This window comes from Hippopotamus amphibius, chromosome 4 (assembly GCF_030028045.1).
Source record: "Hippopotamus amphibius kiboko isolate mHipAmp2 chromosome 4, mHipAmp2.hap2, whole genome shotgun sequence".
NCBI classification, from domain to species: Eukaryota; Metazoa; Chordata; class Mammalia; order Artiodactyla; family Hippopotamidae; genus Hippopotamus; species Hippopotamus amphibius.
In genome coordinates this window covers 115,725,072-115,748,074 of record NC_080189.1, presented here as the reverse complement: position 1 = coordinate 115,748,074, position 23,003 = coordinate 115,725,072, and the positions used below count along the sequence as shown (strand labels likewise).

Below are 23,003 nucleotides of genomic sequence, written 5' to 3'. Positions count from 1 at the left end.
CAGGGACCCATTCGTTGTCTACCTCCAAAGAGGAACGCGACCCACATCAGACTTGCAAAACATTTAAGGACCGTCACCATCTGGCAGCTGTGTGGCGGCCTCTGTCAAATAAGCTGGTGGTCACAATCCAGTTCCCATTACACAGGTGGCCCCTCCACAAAGAGAGCTTCACATTCAGCAGCCTGCCTGGCCAAGAGGAGAGTGGACGGGGCACGGGAATTGCATCTACTTGTTTTGCTGAGCCAGGCTGCTTCCTGGGTGGCGTGGAAGGAGCCGGAGGGAGGGGGCAGGGAGGACGGCAGCGGCTCTGAGAGGCGTGTTCGTGTTTATGGCTCCGTCGAGCCCCATACCAAACGCCTCGACCTACTCCTCTGATGCCACCTCATTTACCCCACTGGGAAGCAACATTTCTCCAAACTGGGTCTTGCCTTACGCAGCCACACAGTGGCTTTCTTCTGAGACCAGCCCCAGGACACGCTGACTTCAGCAGGGGGCTGGTGGAGATGACAATGCCCACCACACTCTCTCATCAGCTTCCCTTATGGCTGAAACAGGAGCCAGGCGTGGGGCACAGGATGCCGAGAAAGGTCCTCTTAACCTTTCCGGGGATGACTAGCATCTCACCCCCAGTTCTGGCTGCTGCGAAAGAGCAAGGGCAAGATCAGTGGTCCTTTACCTTGAAAAGTCCCATCTACCTGGACAACTCGTGGACATCTCAGAGAATTAAAGCAACGAAAGCCCTACTTGCTGTTCTGCCGCTGAGGGGACTTGATTCCGTCTAGAGAGCACAACGAAGTTGGTCTGTTTCCTCCCTGCCTAACGGAAGTGCCTCCCCAGCACAGCAGCGGAGTGAATAAATGAAGCAATGCTTTTTCATAACTTATGCAAACAGCTCCTCGCTCACTCTCTCTTTAATAACCTATAATTCTTTCTAAAAAAATTCATACACACAAACATCACCGGCAAAAACCAAACACCCAACTAAACAAACACCAACCAACCTGACGTGGAGAAACTTTAAGCAGCAACACAAAAAGTGAAAAGTAAGAACCTGACATCTTGGATTAGGTTGCATGAACTATGTAACATGCTAGGGAAACCTGTTCAGAATTGGTACCCGTTACTACAGTATTTCTCTACTCGCCAGAATGTAGGTCCCACGTGAGGGATGCCTCAGGAATATAATTTTTTCAGAGACAGGTGTTTATGTGTGGGAAAGCTCATGTTAGCTAATACACATTTCCTTTTCAAAGCGGTGACTCTTCTAACAATCACGTTAATGGTAATTAAGGGTCATGTCCAAAATGAGCTACCTTGTCCAGGCTGCTGAGATAAGTGGTGATTCTTGGTAAGTGGCAGGGGTGGTTAAGAACTAGCCTCTGTGTGAAAATGATCTTCTTGAGGATAAGTCCAGGGTGACTAGAGATTGCTGCCACGAAAATCAGAAAACTTTATTCCACCTGTGGTCACAAAACGCCCCTCTAATGCCAGTCAGCCACCTTCAAAACTGAGTGCAGCTGCACAGAAAGGAATGAAGACACTGGGATACATGTTTGAAAATAACTCAAAAGTCACATCTTATCGACGGTAGTTTAGATGCAACGTCACCTTTGAACCAATCATACAGAAAGGTCTGAGTGCCAAGGGCAAAACCAAACCAAACTTGAAAACCCCAAACAGAAAGCCTAGTACAATATTAAACACGGTCCAATGTGCTGAGCGATTATGAAGTGAGGCCTGCGGTTATTATAGAATGTCCATGGAAACCGGGGCCAAACAACATAATCAGACAGAATTATTCTGAAAGAGTCTGCTCTCCCCCAGACCGGGCACGTTAGGATCCAGAATTCTGAATAACTACATAGATTTGGGATCTACAGAAGACCCCCTAAAATCTCTGATTGAGTTGCAAATATTTGTTTTTACCAAATTTCACTCTTTTTCACCAGAGTACATTGGTTTTTATTGACTACCCCTCCCGTCTCATGCTACCACATCCTTTTCCCCCACATAATGCAGGTCTAAATAGTGTAGTGTTTTCTAGCAAACTCGTTGAGAAAGAAGCATTAGAAGGTTTAAAAAAGCCCTTCCTGATAGACATAGGCTTTACAAAATCAAGAGCCCATTCCTGCACTCTTTTCTCAGCCTCGTCTTCTGCCACAGCTACTCTACACAATTACATCTTTCACTCAGTCCCCACCCTGCACCAGACACGGCATGAAATTTACAGCCAATACTTTACAAATAACTTATTCCTCTGAAGTCTACCTCGCATGCAATAACACACACACAGTTGAAGAAATGGTGTTCAAGGAAACAGAGTTAGCACAAAATTCAAAACATACGTGTGTGTGTTGTACACAGGACACACATACACACACACCTCCCATGAGGGTTCAGGCTACCAGTCGCTCCTTCGTGTCAACTGGATGTACTGAATAGTTCCATCAGGCAGGGGCCAGCCATCTTCAGGGCCTGGCACCAAACTGTGGCACTGAGGGGGCAGGAAGGACCAGCTGACACATGACCATCAACTCAGTTACGCCAACGGGAAGCTGCAGACTGTGTGCCCTTGGGTTCAACAGAGAACCCTCAGAGGAACTGACTGAGTAAAACTTAGGCTAATCGCATCCTCAACTCTCCACAGGGAGCAGAAAGAAGAAGGAAAACTAAAACTGAAGAGAAAGGGGAAAGGACATATTGGGGGGTGCTGCTGAAAGGAAACACCTCAGACTCGCACCATCGCACAACCGTGGGGTCCCCTGAAACTCTCACTTCACCTTTATTACACGAACAGCCCAGGAACCTCTGCTCACAATGCTTCCTGAGTGCCTGCTCCGAAAGAGACAACACACAGACACACACACACACACCAAGCAGGCACCTACGACCCCAAGCTGGCGGGACGTTTCTAAAGGACGTACGCCGTCCTCCCTCTAATGCCATTCCATGCTTTCTCTCCTTGTGGGGCCAAGAACGTGGCCTGCTCGTCTCTGTGTTCTCAGCACTAAACACGATGCCCTGCACACAGTAGGTGCTGATGAGCATTTACTGCCACGTGACAGGTCCTTTGGTAAACATGTGGCTAGTTTTCCGGGCCACCTCCTTCATCTTTTCCATTGGACGTTACATTGCACATGAAGTGGGACCTGGGGCTTTCACGGTTCCCTACGATCCAAGTCCCTGGTACAAAAGAGGGAGGCAGAAAGCCCCAGGGGAGTGCCGGCCCGAAGGTCCCCCTGGCAGGGGGGCGGAGGGGGGGCGCTGTGAGCAGCGGCCGCCACCCTCGCCGCAACGCTCATCCTGTTCTCTACGCCCACCCCCTCTTCTGCCTAAAAGTTTGGCTCCAACTCTACACGTGGCCTGCCGTGCCAACATTTTAAGTCTAAGTCCCAGAATCCTGGGGTTTAGCGTTCACTGAAAGAGCTTATCTATATATAGCCTCACTCTGCACTTTGGCATCTTCCAAACTTCAATCATATTCTCTTCTAACTTTCTCTTTTCTCTCTCCTTTTTTTTTTTTTTTTTTTTTTTTGGAAAGCACAATCCCTCTTCTTATGTTTGGCTCCAGCCTTTCTCTCTTTTCATTCTTGTGACTCCACGCGCTTGGGCCTTTGAAGTTAACCTCCGGGACCTTTCCAGACGGGTGCACCTTCCTGGACCTTTGTGATGCGTGCTGCTTTGCCACTGGAAGGCATCAATCTCCTTGATGGAACTTCAATGACATTTCCTAATAGGAGGCACCGTGGCCTATATAGGAGTGAAAAGTTTTGAGAAGTGGTGCGTTACCTGTTCCTTCACACGTGGTGTCTGGCATCTTTGTTTGGAACGTTTAGCATTTGGGGGACATTTTTGACCATTAACTAGTCGGAAGCCCTGTTTCTTACGCCCCTCTCCCTCCCCTATTATCAGGTCTCTCTATATGTCTGTGATGTGGTTCCCATTAAACTATAGGGAGTTTGGGAAGCTTTTTTTTTTTCATCTAAAACTGAAAAGAAGGCAACAAGCCTTGGCTGGCAAGAGACCAAGAACAGCGCAGAGGACACTGAAGACGATTTTGAAGAGACAGATCTTCACCCACATGTAGGTTGCGAACTTGACCTATAAACGTCTAACATACCCCAAAACATTTTACAACGATCAGATTCTGAGTCACTGGGTGGATATTCTCTTTCAATCTCTTGATTCACTTCTCTAATTCCATTTTATGATCCTATAATTGAAATGGGGAAATTATATTCCTTTATCCTTCCAAGTGATTACTGCCCAAAGTATATTTCTCCAACTGGGTTTCTCCAATTGGAATTCATGGCAGGACGTGGATACTGTATCAGGGACATCTTTCTTAGTCATTTACATAGAGAGTGAAAAATATTGATCCTAACATCAATTCCTGTGGCATTTAAATTGCAATCCCCACTCTCCTGGACCTATTAGTTTTTACCATTACAACCTGCCCCTGTTCAGCCAAACAACTCCCTTTTCCATTTATAGCAAACCTGCTTCTTTGATTGCTACCTACAACTACATGTCCATCTACGTGACTCAGTGAAAAGGGGGCTTGTGAAATCCACACCCATCATAACCCATCATCCACACATGCCTTTTTTTCTGTGACCTTTCTCCACCACATGTACTCGTCAAAGCAGATTTGAAAATATCCTCAGACGTCTGAAGACCTGGATTCTTTAAGGTATTTAATTGGTCTAGTTCACTGCCAGTTTCTTTAGTATGAAAGAAATGTCGAACCGATTTCCCCCTGAATTTCACAAGATGGGTCAGAACATATTCAATTCTCTTGATCAACATACTATCATCCATCATTTCTGTTACCAGAGCCTATAAACCCATATCAATCTGTTCTAACTCATATTATTTTAGCATTCTACTTTTTCCCACTTGGCCTGTTCCCTTTTCATCCCTGTTTAGTTTCCTTTGGTTTTGAAGGTCATAATGATTGTTTTGCATTTATTCATGGTGGGTAATTCTGGACATAATCACTTATGTCCAATGGGAGGGAGAACTGTTCTAGTAAGAGGTCTGGGATAGCCAATATCAGACAGCAAAACGTGAGAACGGACTGTCTCAGAATCAATGAAATTGGACAAGGAATAAAAATCTCATGACTAAATCTCGGTAGCATTTGGGGCCATAGGTCCAAGGGTGAAAATCCAGTCTTTTAAGAATCTGCAAACACAAGATTTAAAAAAAAAAGGGTAGCTAACTGTGCGAACAGCATAGTACATCTTACCATGGTTGGAATTATTAAAGATAAAGTATTATCTACGAAGCTAATGCTTCATAAGGTATGTAGTAATGATTTTATTTATATTTTTAATGCTAACATTTCTGACTACTTCTGATGTTAACTATGGCTGACTGTAAATTTTAATCAGAAGCCAAGACTGAAGAAAGTCAACCTTTCAAGTTGATGGCCTGCCTACCTGCGGTCCTTGGAGCCAAAGTAAGAGAGTAAGGGTCATGCTGAGGCCTCTCCCAGGCCATGCATGCGAACTGCAGAGTAACTAGCAGCATTACCCCAGAGAGAGCACTTCTCGTTCGCCGCTAGGAAACTGGACTTTTCATTGCCAAAGACTGATTTCATAATGATCCACAGTATAGTGACCCAGAGTGGTCCAACTGCGTAACACATGGTGGAGCATCTCTAACGTGGAGAAATCTCCTTGGGTGCAAATAAGAAGGCAAGTAAGACCTTCAGGCAGGCAATCCATGGGAAATGTGAGTTGTGATATCACCTAGACGTGGCTTTTTCGGTCCACCTCTAATATGTGCTGGAGGGATTCAAATAGACAAAAGCCATGAAACCCTGGGTTTACTGTTCATGGCCAAGTTTCTACCCCAAAAGCCCATTCTCCTTTTGTCCTGAGCCTGTTTTCTTTATTCTTTTGCCACCTGAATTCCAGAAATGCAAATCTACTGGGGACAAGTTGACTGGGGACCAGCTGATGTCCCAGACAGAGGAGAAGAAAACGAAATGGTTAGAAGCAACCTTAGGTTAATGTCATTTCTTCGTTGATACCGGCTTGCCCTGTGTGTCCTCTGGACCTCTCTCCTATCCTTTCTTTCTTTCTTTTTTTTGCCTCCAGAGATGTAAGGATCAAAATGTACCCAGGACAGATATTATCTGCCAGGGTAGATGCTGCCCTGTGATATAAGTAACAGAAATTCAGGCTGAGCTAGACAAGCACAGCCTCATCTCTCAGCACAGAGTATGGGGTATTTAAAGGGATTCCTTTTCACTATAACCTAAGCAAGGCTCACTTGACATTTCTCTCTTATTTATCTCAAACAGTTCCATGGGTGTGGTCTACGTAAGCCAAAATAATTTAAACCTCCATTTCAAAACACTGAATTGTTAATTTTTTTTTAATATAACCCTATGCTGTAACTGATGAATCCACCTCTCCCAAGGACGTGACGAGGATCCCTGCTTACATGAGTACAAAGCTTCTGACTGCACTTTAGGTTTATCTTGCAGGACCTCGGTCAGCCAACAATCAAAGCACAAAAGGATGTCACAATACGTTACACAGAGATTTCTGTTAACGTAAAATTAATTCAGAGTGAAAGCATCCTTCCTGTGGGCCACTGAGGCAGGATGAATATAACTGGGGCTGTCCCAGACAATCTAGGGCAGCTACCCTAGTTTGCAAGAAATTTAGGGCAGAAATCCCATCCCTGACTTGTGTGCATTAAAAATGTAAAATTGGTTCATCTTCCTGTGTTCTGAATTCTTTCTCAATTACTGATTTCGACAGGACAGCGCTTAAATAAACTGGCTGCAAGTACATTTCTACTACTCTAGGAAGTTTCTGAGAGTCTTTCAGGCAGAAAGCAAAGGCAAGAAACATGAAAACGAGCCTCTCCACTCCCACCCTAGCTCCCCCCGGTCTCTATTCTTCCTTGAATAAAAAGGTCAAAGGTGCTCTTTACAAGCCTTTCAAATTCTGAAGAAGAATCAAGGCTGTAAGCTTATCAACTCTCCCTGGATTCTACAAGCAGCACCCACCTTTGTCCTTCACTGAACATGTACAACAACATGTATCAATACCGCAAAGACACAGAGATGGAGGCTGGTTTTCTCGACTAGTCTGTGATAATAAGTGGCAGTTATCAATCCCCCGACTCCAGGGCCTGCTCTCATCCTACCAGAGCCCAGAGGGACATTCTGGACTCAGGGCTGTTCTGTCACATTCTGAAATAAGGACAATTAGCTTTGGTGCTTTTTCACCCTTCTTTTCCTCCTCTTCGCCTCCCCTGTTCATCCTTGGCCATCTCATCACATCCTCCAGGACAACTTTTCCATCGTACTGAACAGGGAAGAGAGGAGGATGAACTTAGATTTTATGAATGAATTCTTGAAGACTGAAGTAAGGGCATGAAGAAGGAAAGAAGCGACTCATTCTGTCATCACCTAAGGTCAGTGGAGGGAGGAGGAGGAAATCCCCCAGGGCGAGCCACTGTCCAGGGCTGTCCCTGGCATCACCTCGACTGCAGCCTGACCAGCTTGGAGATGAAAGGGTAAAAGCTACTCTTTTGAAACTTAAAGGTAATCACCCTTCCCCGAGAAGCTGTGAATGTGATTTTTGTTCCACCCACTCTGCACTGGAGGCACTGCAAGGGCTGCAGCTGCATGGCGGTTATGCCATGACCCCCAAGCACATTTCAAGAAAAAAGGAAGTTCTGTTCTTCAGGCCTGAGGCATGGAGCGCTAGTCCACACAAGCCACTTCCCCTTCCTAGTTCTCTTCTGGCTAAGTCACCAAAGAGAGACAGTAAAAGTGTGATGGGTGAGGCACTGCTTAGGGATGAGGGTCTACTTCTACCTCCCCATCTCAAATGTCAAGTGACTATTCTGGTCACTCAGCACAGGCTCCACAGAGTTCCTTCCAGTAAAGTCAGAATAATAATACCTAAGCGTTCGAGCTTAGAAAAATATAACTAACATTCATTAGAGAGTAGGTTTTTACAGGGTGCTGTGATCCTGCGGTGTAATTTTGATTTAAATGGAAACCTCACGAGTGATGATCCAAGGCACACAATTTACCTATCGCTTAGAGGTTCCGCGTTTGGTGTCACTGGACACCATCCCAATACCTGCCACCCTTTCCACTGTACCTCATTCACCACCTCCAGCCCCCAACTCTTCCTTCTCCAGAAGACCAGAGCTACCCTTTGTCTAACCAGCTTCCCCACCTTAGATCTCAGCAAACATTCTGACGCACTGAACACCCTTCTTGACCTTCAGGCACATCTCTCTTGCTCATCTCCAGCCTACTCACTCGCTGATGGACCACAGCCTAGGGGTAACTGTTCAATAATCCCCTTGTTCTCTCCCCTACTGGATTTTTCAAAGGAAACTGCTTAAGCCTTTGATTCCACCCAGACTTCTCAGAATCATACTGCCTCCTGAGAAGTCCAAGTGCATCTGTGACCAAGTGTCCACCTCCCTCCACTAGACTGAGACTCGCTTTGGTGTTTCTTCCTCCTAAAGGTCCCATTGTCTCAAATGAAGCATCCTTCCACCTGTCGACATGTGCTCTTCAGCCCCTCCTTTTGTCCCTCCAAAGACCCTGATCCCCATCTTCCCTTCACTGGCACTATCTTTTTTGGCTCCATCTTCTTACCTTTGGCGCAAGAAAAAAAAAAAAAAAAAAAGCAATGCATCTAAGCTCTCTTTCCTTTCACACTCTGACTCCCAGAAAGGGTAATCTCCACTCACAGCCCCACACAGACACCTACACGATCCCTCTCCCAACCTCCCCCATCCTTCTGAAATGCTCCCAGGTCCTCCAATCACCAAATTTGATGGCCTTCTTGGCCTGCATCCTTCTTGACTCTTCTGAAGCACCTCAGACTCAGTGCGATCAAAACTGGACTGACCACCCCTCTCCCCGTCTGCCCCCACCTGCTAACTGCTTCCCCAGTCCTCCCAGGTAGGCCAAAACTCCCACTTGTCAATGCCCCAATTGAGTTATCAAGTCCCCTTCCTCCCATCACAGTCACGTCTGTGTCACTCGGTTCCTCCCTCTCTGTTGCCATGACAGCGTCCTATCCAGGCTACGTGGCCTCCCTGACACACGGCACCAGGCTCCCGGCTGCCTTCCGTGTTGCTGAAATACCATCACAGACCCTCTGCTGACTAAGAAATAAACTCAAATATTTTATCCTGAGAAATAAGCCCTGTAGGAACTGACCCAGCCTTTATTTCTAAGCCTCCTCATCTTCCCCCTCTTCCTTCATTTCCTATATTTCACATTTCCTTTGCTCTCTGGGAGAATTCATAGCTCGCAGAACCCGCCCTGCATGTTCTCACCTCCAGGCCAGAAACAGGCCAGTCCGTCTACTTATATGTTCGATACCGTCTTTATTTACTGAAACCCTATTTTTTTCCCAAGACTTAGTAAAGATGCCATTTTTTCCTGTCTCCATAGTTGCAAGTTATTCATTCCTCCCCTGAACTTCCAGAGTTCAAATGTGCTCATCTCTTTCTTGTTTACTCTTATCTCATGTTCTTTTATCTTACATTTACCCGTGTATTCATTTACCTCATTAGATTTCAAGTTCTCGGGGACAGACATGATGATAATAACTGTATTCACCACCACCACAGTGAGCTCCTACCACAGTCCAGTTCTGTGCACAGCACATGATTTCACCATCTCAGAGGCAGCCCTACGAGGCCTGTCTCCATATTCAGGTGAGATTAAGTAATGTGCCCAAGGCCAACATGTAGCAAGTAGTGTGCTGACTTCAAAAGCCATGTTCTTTACTACTATATGGTGTTCCTCATTATCTAGACTCGACCAATAACCACTAAATAAAACAAGCTCTCCCCAGGTCCTCAGAGGCGGGCTGGTTTACGGCCAGGTTCCCAGAGCTGCTGAGGATGCTTGATCAGCACATATATTTATGTGAGAGAAGAAACAGATAGCTTAGATGTTAAGTCTTAAAGGATACTTTCAAAACCAGAACAAATGTTTATGCTTCAAGATTAAACAGAACATCAAATGCAGAGTGAGAGGAAAAAGCTAAATCACCTGGATTAGGTAATAGCCTGATTTTGACTCTTTCCTTGGAACCACTGATGTCAGTAAGGCAATGAATCAAGGCCACCCTAAAAGCCTGAGATAACTTAAACCATGTTTAGAGAGAGTTTCCAAATTTCTAATTTCCGAGGCTCTGACATCAACCCTGGGAAAGCAGGATAATCTTCCTCTGGCGATAAGAGTCAGAACCAACGTCAACGTGGGCTTGTGTTTTACCTGCGAACAGGCAAGTAACGTATGGTGCACACGAGTCTCAGTGCAAAGAAAAGGGCTAGAGGTTGATTGCTATATGTAGGCAGCTAACGGCTATCATTCTCCAAGAGAAATGTCATTATACAGCTCAAATCCCATCACAACAAACACCGTTACAACAGAGATGTCTGGACGACAAAAACCCTTTCAAGCTCTGGCTGACAGCCCACGTACTTCGAGCAATATTTGATGTGAGACTTGGAGTTCACAGTAATGGGAATTGACCTATATTTCCAAAGGTACGATTTGAATGATTTCATCTGTAACTTCTATCCCATGACACCATGAGCTGGAGTGATGCACAATTTCAACCAGGAGTATAAGAACGAAGGACAAAGACAGAAGCAAAATCAACCCTGTTCTTGAAGGGCGAAATTACTTCCTTTCACTTGGGGAACCCTTAGGGAAAGGAGAAAGCCTCCGACCAAACCCTGAAATGAAGCAGACCAAGGCTGGTTTGGGTTTCATCTCACCGAGAGGTGGGATGGAGTAGCGCATGAAGACAAATGAACTGGGCTCAAAACTATGCTACATCTCTTAACTTTTTGTGATCCTCAGTTTTCTCATCTGTAAAATGTGACTAATACCATCGACTTTCAGGATTCCAGTAAGAATTAAATAACTACGCAATGCTCCTAACATAGAGCCTGGTACATAACATGGCCTCAAAAAAAGTAAACTCCCTCACCAGTCCTCCCTGTCCCTCCAAGACTCCGGGATGATGCAAACTATTTTAATGAAGTTAGTTGTACGACCTCATGAAAGAAGTTAAAATACAGAGTCACGAATACAGCCCGGTAAAGATATCGCTGAGGAACATGGGGGAAAAGAGAGCAAATGGTAGAAGAAGTAGGCCAGGCATAAGCCCTTGCTTGACTGAGAGAAAGGTCTTTTTGGTTAAAGTGGGACACGTGTAATCAAAAGCTAAAATGCAGGGAGCCAGGCGTTGTAACAATAAACGAGCTTTGATCATTAGGTCAGAAGTCATACTGAAAAATGCTGAATAAACTGAAATTTGGAGGCACGTTTTGCTAGTCAAGAATGAGCCATGGTAAAAAAAAAAAAAAAGAATGAGCCATGGTTACTGCCCTCAAGCACTGGTTTACTGTCTCTGGCCTAGTTTTCTGTGGGTGCCATTCTAGATGGTAGAAAGGTCCTTATTTACTAAGTCCTTGGTTTCAGTGCATTCATTACACTGCCTTCAGATACTGTGAAAGTATTAACACAGATTCTCATCTTCTCTGTTTGGGAAACATGCAGGTAAACAGGAATATGATCAACAAGGAGTCTCAGCACTGCCCTGATCTGTGATGTTTTTAACCCTCTTGATTGTTAGATATCTAATTTTCTATTTCTCAAATTATGGGACAATGAAGTATGTGGTGACAGAATTCTTACATGTATTCTTTAGAAAACACTCTTGGTGTTATATGATAGGTTTTGAGATAGAAAAGGAGAGTCCTATAAACATAACTTGAAACATAATCTGTTCACCTTCATAAAACAGATATGATCTAGGGGTTTTAAAATTCCTTAAAAGGTTCCAAAAAGTCCTATTGGACCTCGGCAACTATAGGGAACAAGAGATGGACCAACGTTTTTCTCAGAGTCAGAGTACATCAGAGTTTTATCAATGACTTAGCCCTAGCCCTTCACCTTGACAGTAAAGCAAGAGGCTCAGAGAATAGTATGGGCCGATGTTTACATGCTCAACTAAGTGTATGTACAAGTCAAACAACGAGCTTGAGGGGGCTCTTATGAGAGGCAACAGAGAAATAAAATAACAGGCGAGACAGAAATACCCAGGTTCAGAGAAACAGCAACTGGGAGACCCACAAAGAGATGGAGGAGCCCTGGGTAGGAAGATCAAAAGCTCAAGACTAGAGAAAGAACAAAATGACTAAAGCCAGGTTAAAACATGGACAGAGACCAAATGGTAGCAGCAAAGCAGATATTTTAAATTCAGTCTGCAGAGCTTACAAAGGGCGACTCCAATACCCAGAAGCTTCAACCTGGACAGAGGTTTCCAGCCTCTATTTTAATAATTGTACCCCCCACCATCACCCTCATCTTAAAATGGAGGCAGTCACAGCCACCAGATTGTACACATGAATCTTACCACAGCTAAGGGCGTAAACCACAAGCATTTTTGAAGGTGCGCTAACTATTTCAGGCCACTAGGGTGCTACTTCCTGCCCCCAAAGGCACACTTCACTTAATGATCTCCATCTAGACTCCAAGAATTAATGTCCCTCCTAAAAGTGTACCCTTTATTCCTTACACCAGCGGTTACCACTGTTTATAAGGTACTTCAAGATCCCCACAGGCTATGGAAAAGTGAAATGCAATTGTAATTACATGGGCAGTAACAGAAAGGTAGGAGCACAAAGAGCTCCTGAAATGCAAGGCTAAGAAACACTATTCCTCAGGGAGGCGAGACACTCCGCCCAGAAGAGCCTGTGCTGCCTAGAAAGTGACCTCAGGGAGGCATCACGCGCTTGGACAGAGGCGCGGCCGCGTCTGCTCCCCCCCTCCGCTCCTCCCTCCCCGCATCCCCGGCCAGCTGGTCCACCTGTCTAGGGGGCAGGCGGGGCGGAGGCGCGGGGAGGAGCCCGGCTGGCCGCGGGGCACAGGGGCAGCGGGCGGCTCTCCCTATCCCTCCTCCCTCCCGCGATTCCCGGGACGCCCAAGGATGCCCAGGACCCCCTGGCGCCCCGACCGCGTGCCCCTGACCGCGCGCGCGCCTGCGCGCACCCCGCTGTCTATACCTTTACTCTGGGGAGGATTCTGACTCCGGTCCCGGAGGACGTTGATCTGGTAGACGGCTCCGTAAGGCTCAAAAAGTTCTTTCAGCTCCTTTTCCGACCAGGACCGGGGTATCTGTCCGACAAACATCTTAATGGCATCTGGGTCTGGTTGGTCTGAGTGATCCAAAGCGCCGTTCATCTTGTTGGCTGTGCCGTTACTGTCAAAAAGGGAAGCGGGAGCCAGAGTTAGGGCTGCAGGGTGAGGGACAGGAAGACAAAAAATCGGGGGTGGGTGTGGGGGCGGGGAGGCGGAAGGAGGAGGAAGAGGAGCATGGGGCAAAGTGCCTAATGAGTCGTGGAAATGTGATGAACTAAAACAAAGCACAGGCACCATTAGGTTGCTCCTCGGCGGCGCGGGCTCTCACTGCAGGCTGCCGTTCAGCATCGCCGCCTGAGCCCGGGGCAGCGCCCCGCCGGCTGTCACCCGGGGCGTGGACATCTTGAAACCCGGCTCGGGAGGCAGCTGCAAGTTAAGTGCAGGTCTCGCTCGGCGAGGCTGCCATCAACGCATGCATCCGCAGCGCTCCCAACCCCACGCTGGCTCTCGTGTGGAAAGAAAGGCAGGGCTGGATTTCTGCTGGCTTTCCCCCAACCCCCACCCCTTTCGGGAGGTTTTTGGAAACGAGGAGAGAGGTGGTAATAATAAAGTCACATGAAAAGAAAATGAAACACTTGGCAGTCCGTCAGATGACTAACGCAAGATGCTGGTGATGAATTTGCAGAGTGCGCGAGGCATCCATGTGTGCATCAAATTAGTACGTTGTTGCTGTTCGGAAGGGAAAGTGCTCCAGCAATGCGGCTGGGTGCCTCCGATTGGCTGCCCACTCTGGAGAAAAGGGCTCAGGCCGGGAGGGGGCTCCCGCTTAAAAAGCACATTGTTTATGGGACCCGGGCACAAAGGCTTTAATTCAGAGAGGCAAAGACGATCTCAGAATTGCCTGCTTTGTGCCGGGAGGGGAAAAAAAAAAAACAGTCCCAGAAAGTTGAGTTCCTGCTAAAGGACACTGAATATTTCAAATCTTTCACACTCCATAAATTGCTCTCTGTATATCTGACATCCAGATGTTGCACTTGAGTTCTAAACAATCACACGTTTGGGAGAGAAAAGAGGAAAGTCTGCCTTTTCTTCTCCTAGCTTCAGTAAATATTTGGGGATGATAGAAAGAGCAAGACCATAAGCCTTTACACATCAATCTTCCTTAACGCTGTTTTCCAAAACCCTCATTTGAAAGAGAATGCTTGTTTAGAACCTGCAATTCTAGTCACCATCATGTAAAAGGATGATGAAGGCCTTCATGTTCTACTTGGACCCCCTCTCCCATCGCATCTGAGCTGCAGTAAATAGTAAACCAAAACCACATACCTCTGTCCCCCTCTCCCAGCCTAATGCACCCTGAACCCACCCACTCTGCCAAGTCAAAGGCTGAATGTCCTGAGCAACATTCATTTGCAGTACTGTGTTCTTGATTCCCAGCCTGTGAAAATACAGTAAAATGCACTTAAACTCGGCAGACAGAACCTACAGAGCCATGTCCATGACTATCCCTCAACCCCCAGCCTCCAGCCCAGGAGGCAGAAGGAAAGGTCAAGAAAGGGCCACATGGACTAAAACTTGACTGCAAATGGTCATTTCACTGTAGCCTCTGGGTAACAGTAAGAAGGTTCCCAAAGATCTTAAGTAGGCTTCCTTATTTCAATCAGAAGCTATCAGAGCACCTTAAATTTGCTGCAAAACTAGGCTAGTCCTGAGCCCCAGGTGGCGGCGGGGGGGGGGGGGGGGGGGACACAGGACACGACACTGATGGCTAAAAACCAAACAATAACAGTAAAACCTATGGAAAGGAGAAATCCTGAATTCAATTTAATCCTGAGAGGAAAATGATGGCAAATACTCTTCACTAGGTCCTGGCTTCAATTTCTACTTCTTATCCCCCAATTTACCACTCTATTTTTTTTATCCTTGAGATAAACAATCAGGCTGTCTAACTTGAAGCACTTTCAGAGCTTTCTCTAATCAACCTTATTGTTATAAAAAATGTTCTGCTGAATACAATATTGAGCACAAAATCTTCCTTCAACAATTTAGGTGTAATGTAATGCTTGTTTATATTAGAGCTTGAGCGTTTATCTTGTTTCTGTGCACCTCTACTGCTTCTCAAATCACCCTCTGGGAACTCAATAAACACTTTAACCCCGTGGAGCCGGCTCGGGCAGCGTGGAGATGGCAAAGCCCCACGCAGAACAGAATGTAGCGTTCACAGCTCGTTGAGAGCTGAGAGTGTGGCAAGACTTATTTCTGGGACAGGAAGGGCTTGTGGTTACTGCTGTTGACAATCAGCTAGAGTGAAAAGAGGAAGGCGCTGCCACAGGTCCCAGCTAACAGAGAACGGAAGTTCAAAAAATGGGGCTCCTGCACTTGTCTGTACAGAGCACAATTACTACCAGGAGGGATCAGGCAGCAGCACACAGGTCCTAATATCTAAACTTAGAATCCTAGAGCAATTACTCCTCACGTGGCTACAAGTGAGGGGCCATTTTTTTACTTTCTCAAAAAATACACAGTCACCGAGGTACATAAAGGAAGGGAAACTGAGAAGAGAGCTTACACCTTAACCCTCTGGTCTTTCTGTTGGTGGGTACGTATTTATAATCCCTGTCCCTCCAGTCATCCTTCACAGATGCTCTTGTATCCTGAGGCAGGGGGATGTTGGGGCTCAGGGTCTGACGCCTGGCACTACCACTTCCTAACTGTGCCGCTCTGGGCCTCAGACTCTTCATCTGTAAAATGGGGACAATGGACTCCACCTCATGCAGTCATGTGCTTAGTACCGGACGTGGCCCTGAGTAAGTGTCTCATAAGTTGTTAGCTGTTTCCACTGTTAATCTTTTCTGTGCACTTGTGATGTACTAGAAATGAGTGAGCATCACAAGTCTACTTTTCAACCTAAGTTTTTTCATAGTATGAACTCAAACACAATTCACATCCTAAGTAATAATAACAGGCATCTTTCAGCGAGCACTTGTATGTCAGATACCACGCTAGGTGCTTCACATACATTATTTCTAAGCCTTATAATATCTCTATGAGAAAGTATTTTTTCTAGATGCAAACATCTAAGAAATAAATTCCTTTTCTAAGACTAGCAGCTTATACCTTGTAGAAGTAGAATTCTAACCTGGGCCCAATGGGTTCCAAAGCACAGAACAGTTCCACACTGCCATGTGGCCAAGCGTTGTTTCAGGTCTGCTTTGGGCTGAGAGTGAACACCTTATGGTAAATCTACGAGAAGACCAGATCAAGAGCAAGACCTACTGGTTCCCTGGAATCACACTGCCAAATAATAGGCAGCACTAACAGAAACACATATACACATCTTTCCTCTTTCTGTGTGTGGGAATTAGGGTGCAAAGTATTGAACGTAAGAGTCCACAAAGACTACCTTACAGCCCGCTTTTCCCCATAATCATATAAGGTGTCTCCATCTTCAGAGACTGCCTCCCTCTATTCTCACCGGATCGTATCGATGAGCACATCTCCTCCATATCTGCATCCTTTCCCAACTACCTGCCCATCTTGCAAACAAATGTTCCAAATATTTGTATCAAAGGCTAAGAGCATGACAATCCCCTCAGTAAGTCTGACAACATCTAGTTGTTAAACAAATTCACAACAGAAGCACATCTTCCTGATCGAAGCATCAGTGGTTCTACCCCACTGATGACCCCTGTGTTGCTGAACCCCAGGCCCTGGAGCCTGGTGGCATCGCAGCAGCCTGGGTAACTTTGTTCTAATGCGCGCGGGCTCCTCCTCCTCTGGACGCCCAATCTTCTTCCCAGCTGATACTCATTTCTATCGGATACTTACTGACTTCTTTTGCCCTCATGGGACTGTAAGTGCTGAAACTTCTAAGGAAGCCAGAAATCATGTGTCCAACAGTTAAACCTTTCGGAGTACTTGCCAGAGGCTACAGCAAACCAATGCAATCTACACAGGGGGGTAATTATGGGAACAGATACCCCAACTCTCAGTAAGATCTTCTATTTACTGGAATCTGATCTCGGGCTTAGAAAATTAGACTAGCTCCCTCCCCTGTACTCCCTAGTCATCCTTGGCCTCCAGGACAGAGCCGGAATTATTTAAATTCAAGTATTTATTGAGAGCCTACTTTTTGCCAGAAAACTTTGCCAGGTACAAGACATACAGCATCACGACAGCTCCACGAAGATGAAATTATTATCCCCATTTTGGAAATGAAGCAATCGAGAGTCACAGAGGTAAAGTGACTTTTCCAATGCCACACCCCTAAGAAGAGGTGTCTGCAAAATTCAGACAGTATAAAATAAAGGCCAGTGGTTACTGCTTAATATCCCACAAACTGGGTTTCTCTAGGATGATGTTTTCTGTGGACACAGTGGCCACTCAGAGGGAGACACACCGAGGCACAAGCCATACACCTCTGCTGGCACCTCACCTACCAACTACACTACTATCCTGGATGCCAACTCTGCTTTTGCTCTTGGCAAAGGGCCAACTATAAGGCACCTCCGGACAGATGCCATGTGGAATTGGACCATGAGTTACAGAGCACTAAGCCAGCGGGCACTGGTGGTATTAGTCTCAAAGCCAAGACGAATATATAATGATGCTGGGGGGAAAATGATAGTGCTTACTCTTTGCTTTAAGCTCTGGCACTGACCTACTTCCCTACTCTATTTTCAAGTAAAGAGAACTAGATCAACAGAGGATGTGCAGAATCTTCCGAGGTTCCTCTAAGCAGCAACATATTACAGGAATTATAATAATTGATTCAATGCATTCTTCTTCTTCTTAATTCCAGGATGCAAGCTTTTATGAGGCCCTGAGAATGCAGGTTTCTTTTTGGAGAATGCAAACCAAACAACTGATATTTCTATCCTTTTACCTTGCTTACTGGACAGCAACTTTCTGCACTGTATCTCCCTTATCTATACGAAAGGAAGAATAACAAACTTATGAAACGGGTGTGAGAAATGCCAACTGGCTATAAATAATTTTACAAAAGCTGGAAAAAAAGGACATAAAATGCCACCTTCAGGAGATATACAAACCTGAAAATAACACAATAAGTTGCCTTGTCTTGGAAAAATGTGGAATAAAGATCACTAATCTCCTTGGTGGTTACTAATCATCTTATTACTCCCACACTTTTTTATCCACCTTACTTTGTTCCTTGGAATATCCTGTATCGGTGCTGCCAACTCTGTGCAATGATGGGAATGTTCTATAACCTGCACAATCCAATATGGGAGCCACGAGTTACATGTGGCTATTACACACTCAAAACGAAGTTAGGGCAACCGAGAAACTGAATTTTAAATTCTATTTTACTTTAATTTTTTTAAGACAAATAGGTTTGGTGTGAGACTCACCAAACATTTCATCAGGAAGTTGTCTTGGGAAAATAGAAATGAGGGGCCAGGAAAATGACATCAATGTTTGAGTCACCCCAGAGCTAGTCAGTGGGCAGTGGACTGCCCAGCCTGGGGTCTCATCTTGGCTCAGCATTAAATTAACTGTGGGATCCCAGGCTAATCATATAAGCACTCTGAACCTCAGTTTCCTCGCTTGTAAAACAAAGAGGCACAACAGTTCCCCTCTGGCTGTTAATTTCTCTAATTCTGTGAGTGGCTGAGTGGCTGGTGGCTCAGGGTTGCTACCAGAGCATCCTCTCTCTCAGTTTGTGCCAATTCTTCCTAGTATCCCAACTGCAGTCCCATCATTGCAGTCAGTGGACAGGCCTCTCTTTCAAAGCGCCCGGGGACCATTTTTTAATATCCCTCGTACTTAAGTAACAGCCCATGAAGAAACAGGCTTTGTGGCAATTACAGGAAACTGTCCAAGGCTGAGCTGCATGAAGCACAAGCAGGAAGAACCTGGCAATGGGCCTGGTGCCTTCTGGCAGGCAATGGGATGGCATGAAATCCAGTAACGTTAACAGCCCTCTACACTGACCGTGCTGCTGTTGCTTATTATTTAAGAGCAGAATTCTCTCTTCGATGGAAGGGCAACATGGTGCGCGGGGTACAGCATCAGCTCTTTCTCACTCCGCTACTCTCTAGGGCAGCGGCCCCCAATCTTTTTGGCACCAGGGACCAGTTTCATGGAAGACAATTTTTCCATGGGGGATGGAGGGGGAGGGGATGGTCCAGGCAGTAATTCGAGAGATGGGGAGTGGCAGATGAAGCTTCTGTTGCTTGCCTGCCGCTCACCTCCTGCTGTGTGGCCCAGTTCCTAATAGGCTGTGGACGGCGGGGCGGGTGGGAACCCCTGCTCTAGGGAACATATCAGAGACAGGCCTCGCTCCAGAGTTGCAAGCTTCTACTCTAAACTTAACCCCTCTCCATTTAGGAAGAGGCATCTGCTGTCATCCAACCTCGAGCTCTGGGAACTGCAGCTCTTTGAAAACACACCACTTCGGGTCACCATGAAGAACACCTCCATCTCCTGTGCCCGCCTTTCAACATGGCACCTTTGCCACTGGGCCAACACAGGTGCATCTCAATCAGCAGAATCCTGGGTGTCTAGAAGATTCTGGTAGACCTAACAAAACTCTCTGGATATCAGTTTTCTCAGCAATCGGATGATGAAACCAAGGCCGTCCCTGTATTTACCTGGAAGACATCAACATTGTTTCTCACGTGCAGCCGAAGCGTAGTGAGTCATGTTTCCACCAGTTACAGAACGGGGCCCCAAACTGGCCCCATCAGTATCAGGTCGGGGCCCTCAATCTTGGAGGGGAGGCTTCTGCAGGTCAGCTGGTGAATTCACAGACCTGAATCGAATAATACTCTAAGTTGCTGAAGAAGGCAAAGCCTTTCCCCAAATGGTCACGTTGTAAATAAATTAGCTTGTGCTCCTCTGAAGAAAAGTTCAAATGTTCTGTAAGTACACACACATGTAATATGTTCATCCTGGGGCTCTGATAAAATTTGAAAAGAAAAAGAATTTATTAAGAATGGAAAGGACGTCGCTCTCATTCACAGATGACCAGGGAAGCACACATGTGTGACGGGTGCTCCGCTGGACGGCTGGATCAATGTAGGATTGCATTTGGATACAGGTGTAAAAACTATACATTCCATCACCAACGTGAAACGTAACCCTGACTCGCAGGAAATCATTCCTGCAGAAAAGGCCGCCCAACACGGGTGTTTGGACATACCAAAGTAAGAGGGAAACCTTATTAGCTTATCTCAAACTTGACTGCTGGTAAAAAGCAGAAAGCTGGAACCCCCCACAAAGAAGTAAATGTGGAGGCATCCGGGGGGGTATCTGGAGTCTGAACACACAACAGCCCTCGCTGGGAAGGCATCAGCTCTGGACAGCCCCCGCCCAGGGAACTCATTTCCTCCCATGATTTATCAGAAATAGTTTGGTGGACTGCAGAGCAGAAGGTGTTTGTACAGGGAGAGTTCTTTAGATGAACTTTTAGAAATGGCAACAGGGAAATAATCATCACGCAGAAGATTTATATCAGGCTTCACCTTTCCCAAGTGCTGCCGGAGCTCACATTAATTCATCCTCCCCCTCCAAGGACTGAGGTCAGTGTTCCTGCCCCCACTGCACAGATAAGCCAGTGGTGGGGAGGGAGGGGGTGCGATGGCTCAGGGCACCCTCCTTCTAGGTGCCCCCCCCACCAGGATGATTCACCTGCCCACTGCTAAACGCTGCAGAATTCACCTGTTTTCTTGGGCAAGTACTTGCAAGTGGCCCTCCTGAAAGATGGAGAAAACACTGGCTTTGTCCTCCACCCACCCGCCATCCATTAACTAAACCATGAATCACTATGCAATGAAGACAGATGTGGAGGAAAACTCAATACTGGCCTGAGCTTCCCAAACCGAGCACTAGTTTTTACCTAAAATCTCTCCCCTATTCACCTTCTGGCAGCGAGTGATGAGAACGAGGGATGCACGTTGAAAGTGACAACACAGCGCCTGGTATCCTTCACCTGGGTTTTAGCAGCTGTGCTTGTCAAGGCAAAGAACTCCTGCTTCCACCACTGGCTACAATATTTTGCCTCGACTTACTTATGCAAGAGAAAGAACGCAATCAGGGTGGATTCACAACACTCTTCACCCCTTGAAGAAATACTGGTGGTGAAAGTAGACAGTTCACCTTTGTGGGATTTCAAACATCACCACTCCCCTCCCCCCCTCAAGGGTTATTTGCACACAAAGCCCTGTTTTTCCCTTCGTTATTACACAGGTATCGGAGACCTGCCTTATGTCAGGCACAGTGCTGGGTCTTAGGAGAGAGAGGTGACACGTACATAACTTATGCCCTTAAGCCACTGAGAAAAACCGGCCATATGCACAATATGTTGGGTTGGCCAAAAAGTTCATTCAGGTTTTTTTATAACATCTTACGGAAAAACCTGAACGAGCTTGTTGGCCAACCCAACAGAGCCAAATCACAGAGCACCAAGGCCCAGAAGAGACCGCCAAAGCGGCGGTTAGCCAGCCGCAAGGAACTCATCTGGCCACGGGGGCTGGTGTTCAGCATCGGAACCACGCTTCATCCTCGTGGTCCAATTTGTTGATGGAATCTGCAGTAATCAGAGTCACAGGATGATAAGCTACACCACTTCCCTGAGTTGGCAATGAGATTGAAAGAAAACCACCAGAGCTGGGGCTGGAGAGAAAGTGGCCTCAGGTACCTCCCCCCACCCTGCCCAGAGCACACACGTGAGATGGGAGACCTGAGCCAGCTGGAGAGTGTCACGTGGATCCTCGGCTGGATGGCGGTCACCTGCACTGCTGACCCTCGACCCATTCATGAAGCCCTTCCAGCTCCACTCTTCACCCTGGCCTCTGGACCAACTCCTCTGGGGTCACTCCCCCACCCACCCCCGCCTCCAGCGTTCCTGTCACTCACTATCGCTCCCCCGGTCTCGTCCAATCAACCCTCCCATCTGACCCTCTCTAGTGACAGCCGGCAGAAGGCTCAGGCATCACTTCGATCTCAGCACCTCTACAAATAATCTCTTCCTGTCTTCTTTTCCTCCAGCTGGGCTTCACGTTCAATTTCCCTGTTTTTCTTACTGCCTGAAACCACCCCCTGCCCCACCCTGGACTGAGACCAGGAGTGATGTCTTACCCAGGACACGCCCATGACACAGAGTGACTGCCGGCCCGCACCCCGCCCCTTCTCTGACTGTTGAACCTACAGAAACCATCGTTAACTGAGCCCCCAATCCGGCACACGGTGCGAATGTGAAAGTCCTGATGACAGGATGTCTTCATCATTCCCTCAGTACGCATTTCTGAAGTGACCCAACCATTTAGGTATTATTCAAGGTGCTGGGGATAGAACACGGAATCAAATCAGGTAAAACTGCCTTTATGGAGCTTCTATCCTAGAGTAAGGCACGAAATGAGCAAACAGTAAATCTTCTAAGAGATCATTTCAATGGAGAAAAAATAAAGCAGGAAAGGGAGATGGGGAGGGTTGGGTGCCGGGATGCAATTCTAAATAGAGTGTTCAGAGAAGGCCAGCTTGGTGCCCTGAATTCAGTCTCAGTATAATCTTAACGTGTATTTTCTGGATGAACAGATTTAATACAGCGAGAAGCCTTAAAAGTTGTCAGCATCAAATCACACACACCCAATTCACCACTGCCATCATAAAGAACCACGTTATTCCACCTGGAACTGCTGTATTGAATCTGGGGGTCAATACACCTATTATCAACGAGGTACTGAGTCAAGCCTGTTTTCCCCGAAATGCCCGCTGGGTCCACTTGTCCTGGTGCAGGCACTGTCCTAATTCTGACTATCCTCATGATAAAATCATTGCAAAACCGTTCAGGGGGCTCTCCTACTTTGGACTGAAG

At 46.5% G+C, this 23,003-nt stretch overlaps 1 protein-coding gene across 8 annotated transcripts in view; it reads right to left on the bottom strand.

Moving 5' to 3' along the window:
• CELF2 (CUGBP Elav-like family member 2) overlaps positions 1 to 23,003 on the bottom strand; it is a 508,100-nt gene that overhangs the window by 149,344 nt on the left and 335,753 nt on the right. For 7 of the 8 annotated variants that reach the window (XM_057731022.1, XM_057731023.1, XM_057731026.1 and 4 more), the window contains one exon: positions 13,090 to 13,286. In XM_057731022.1, the coding sequence (XP_057587005.1) occupies positions 13,090 to 13,286 (197 nt within the window). Of the gene's footprint in view, positions 1 to 13,089; positions 13,287 to 13,459; positions 13,670 to 23,003 lie in introns of those variants that run through there. The other variant, XM_057731027.1, reaches the window with a different exon arrangement.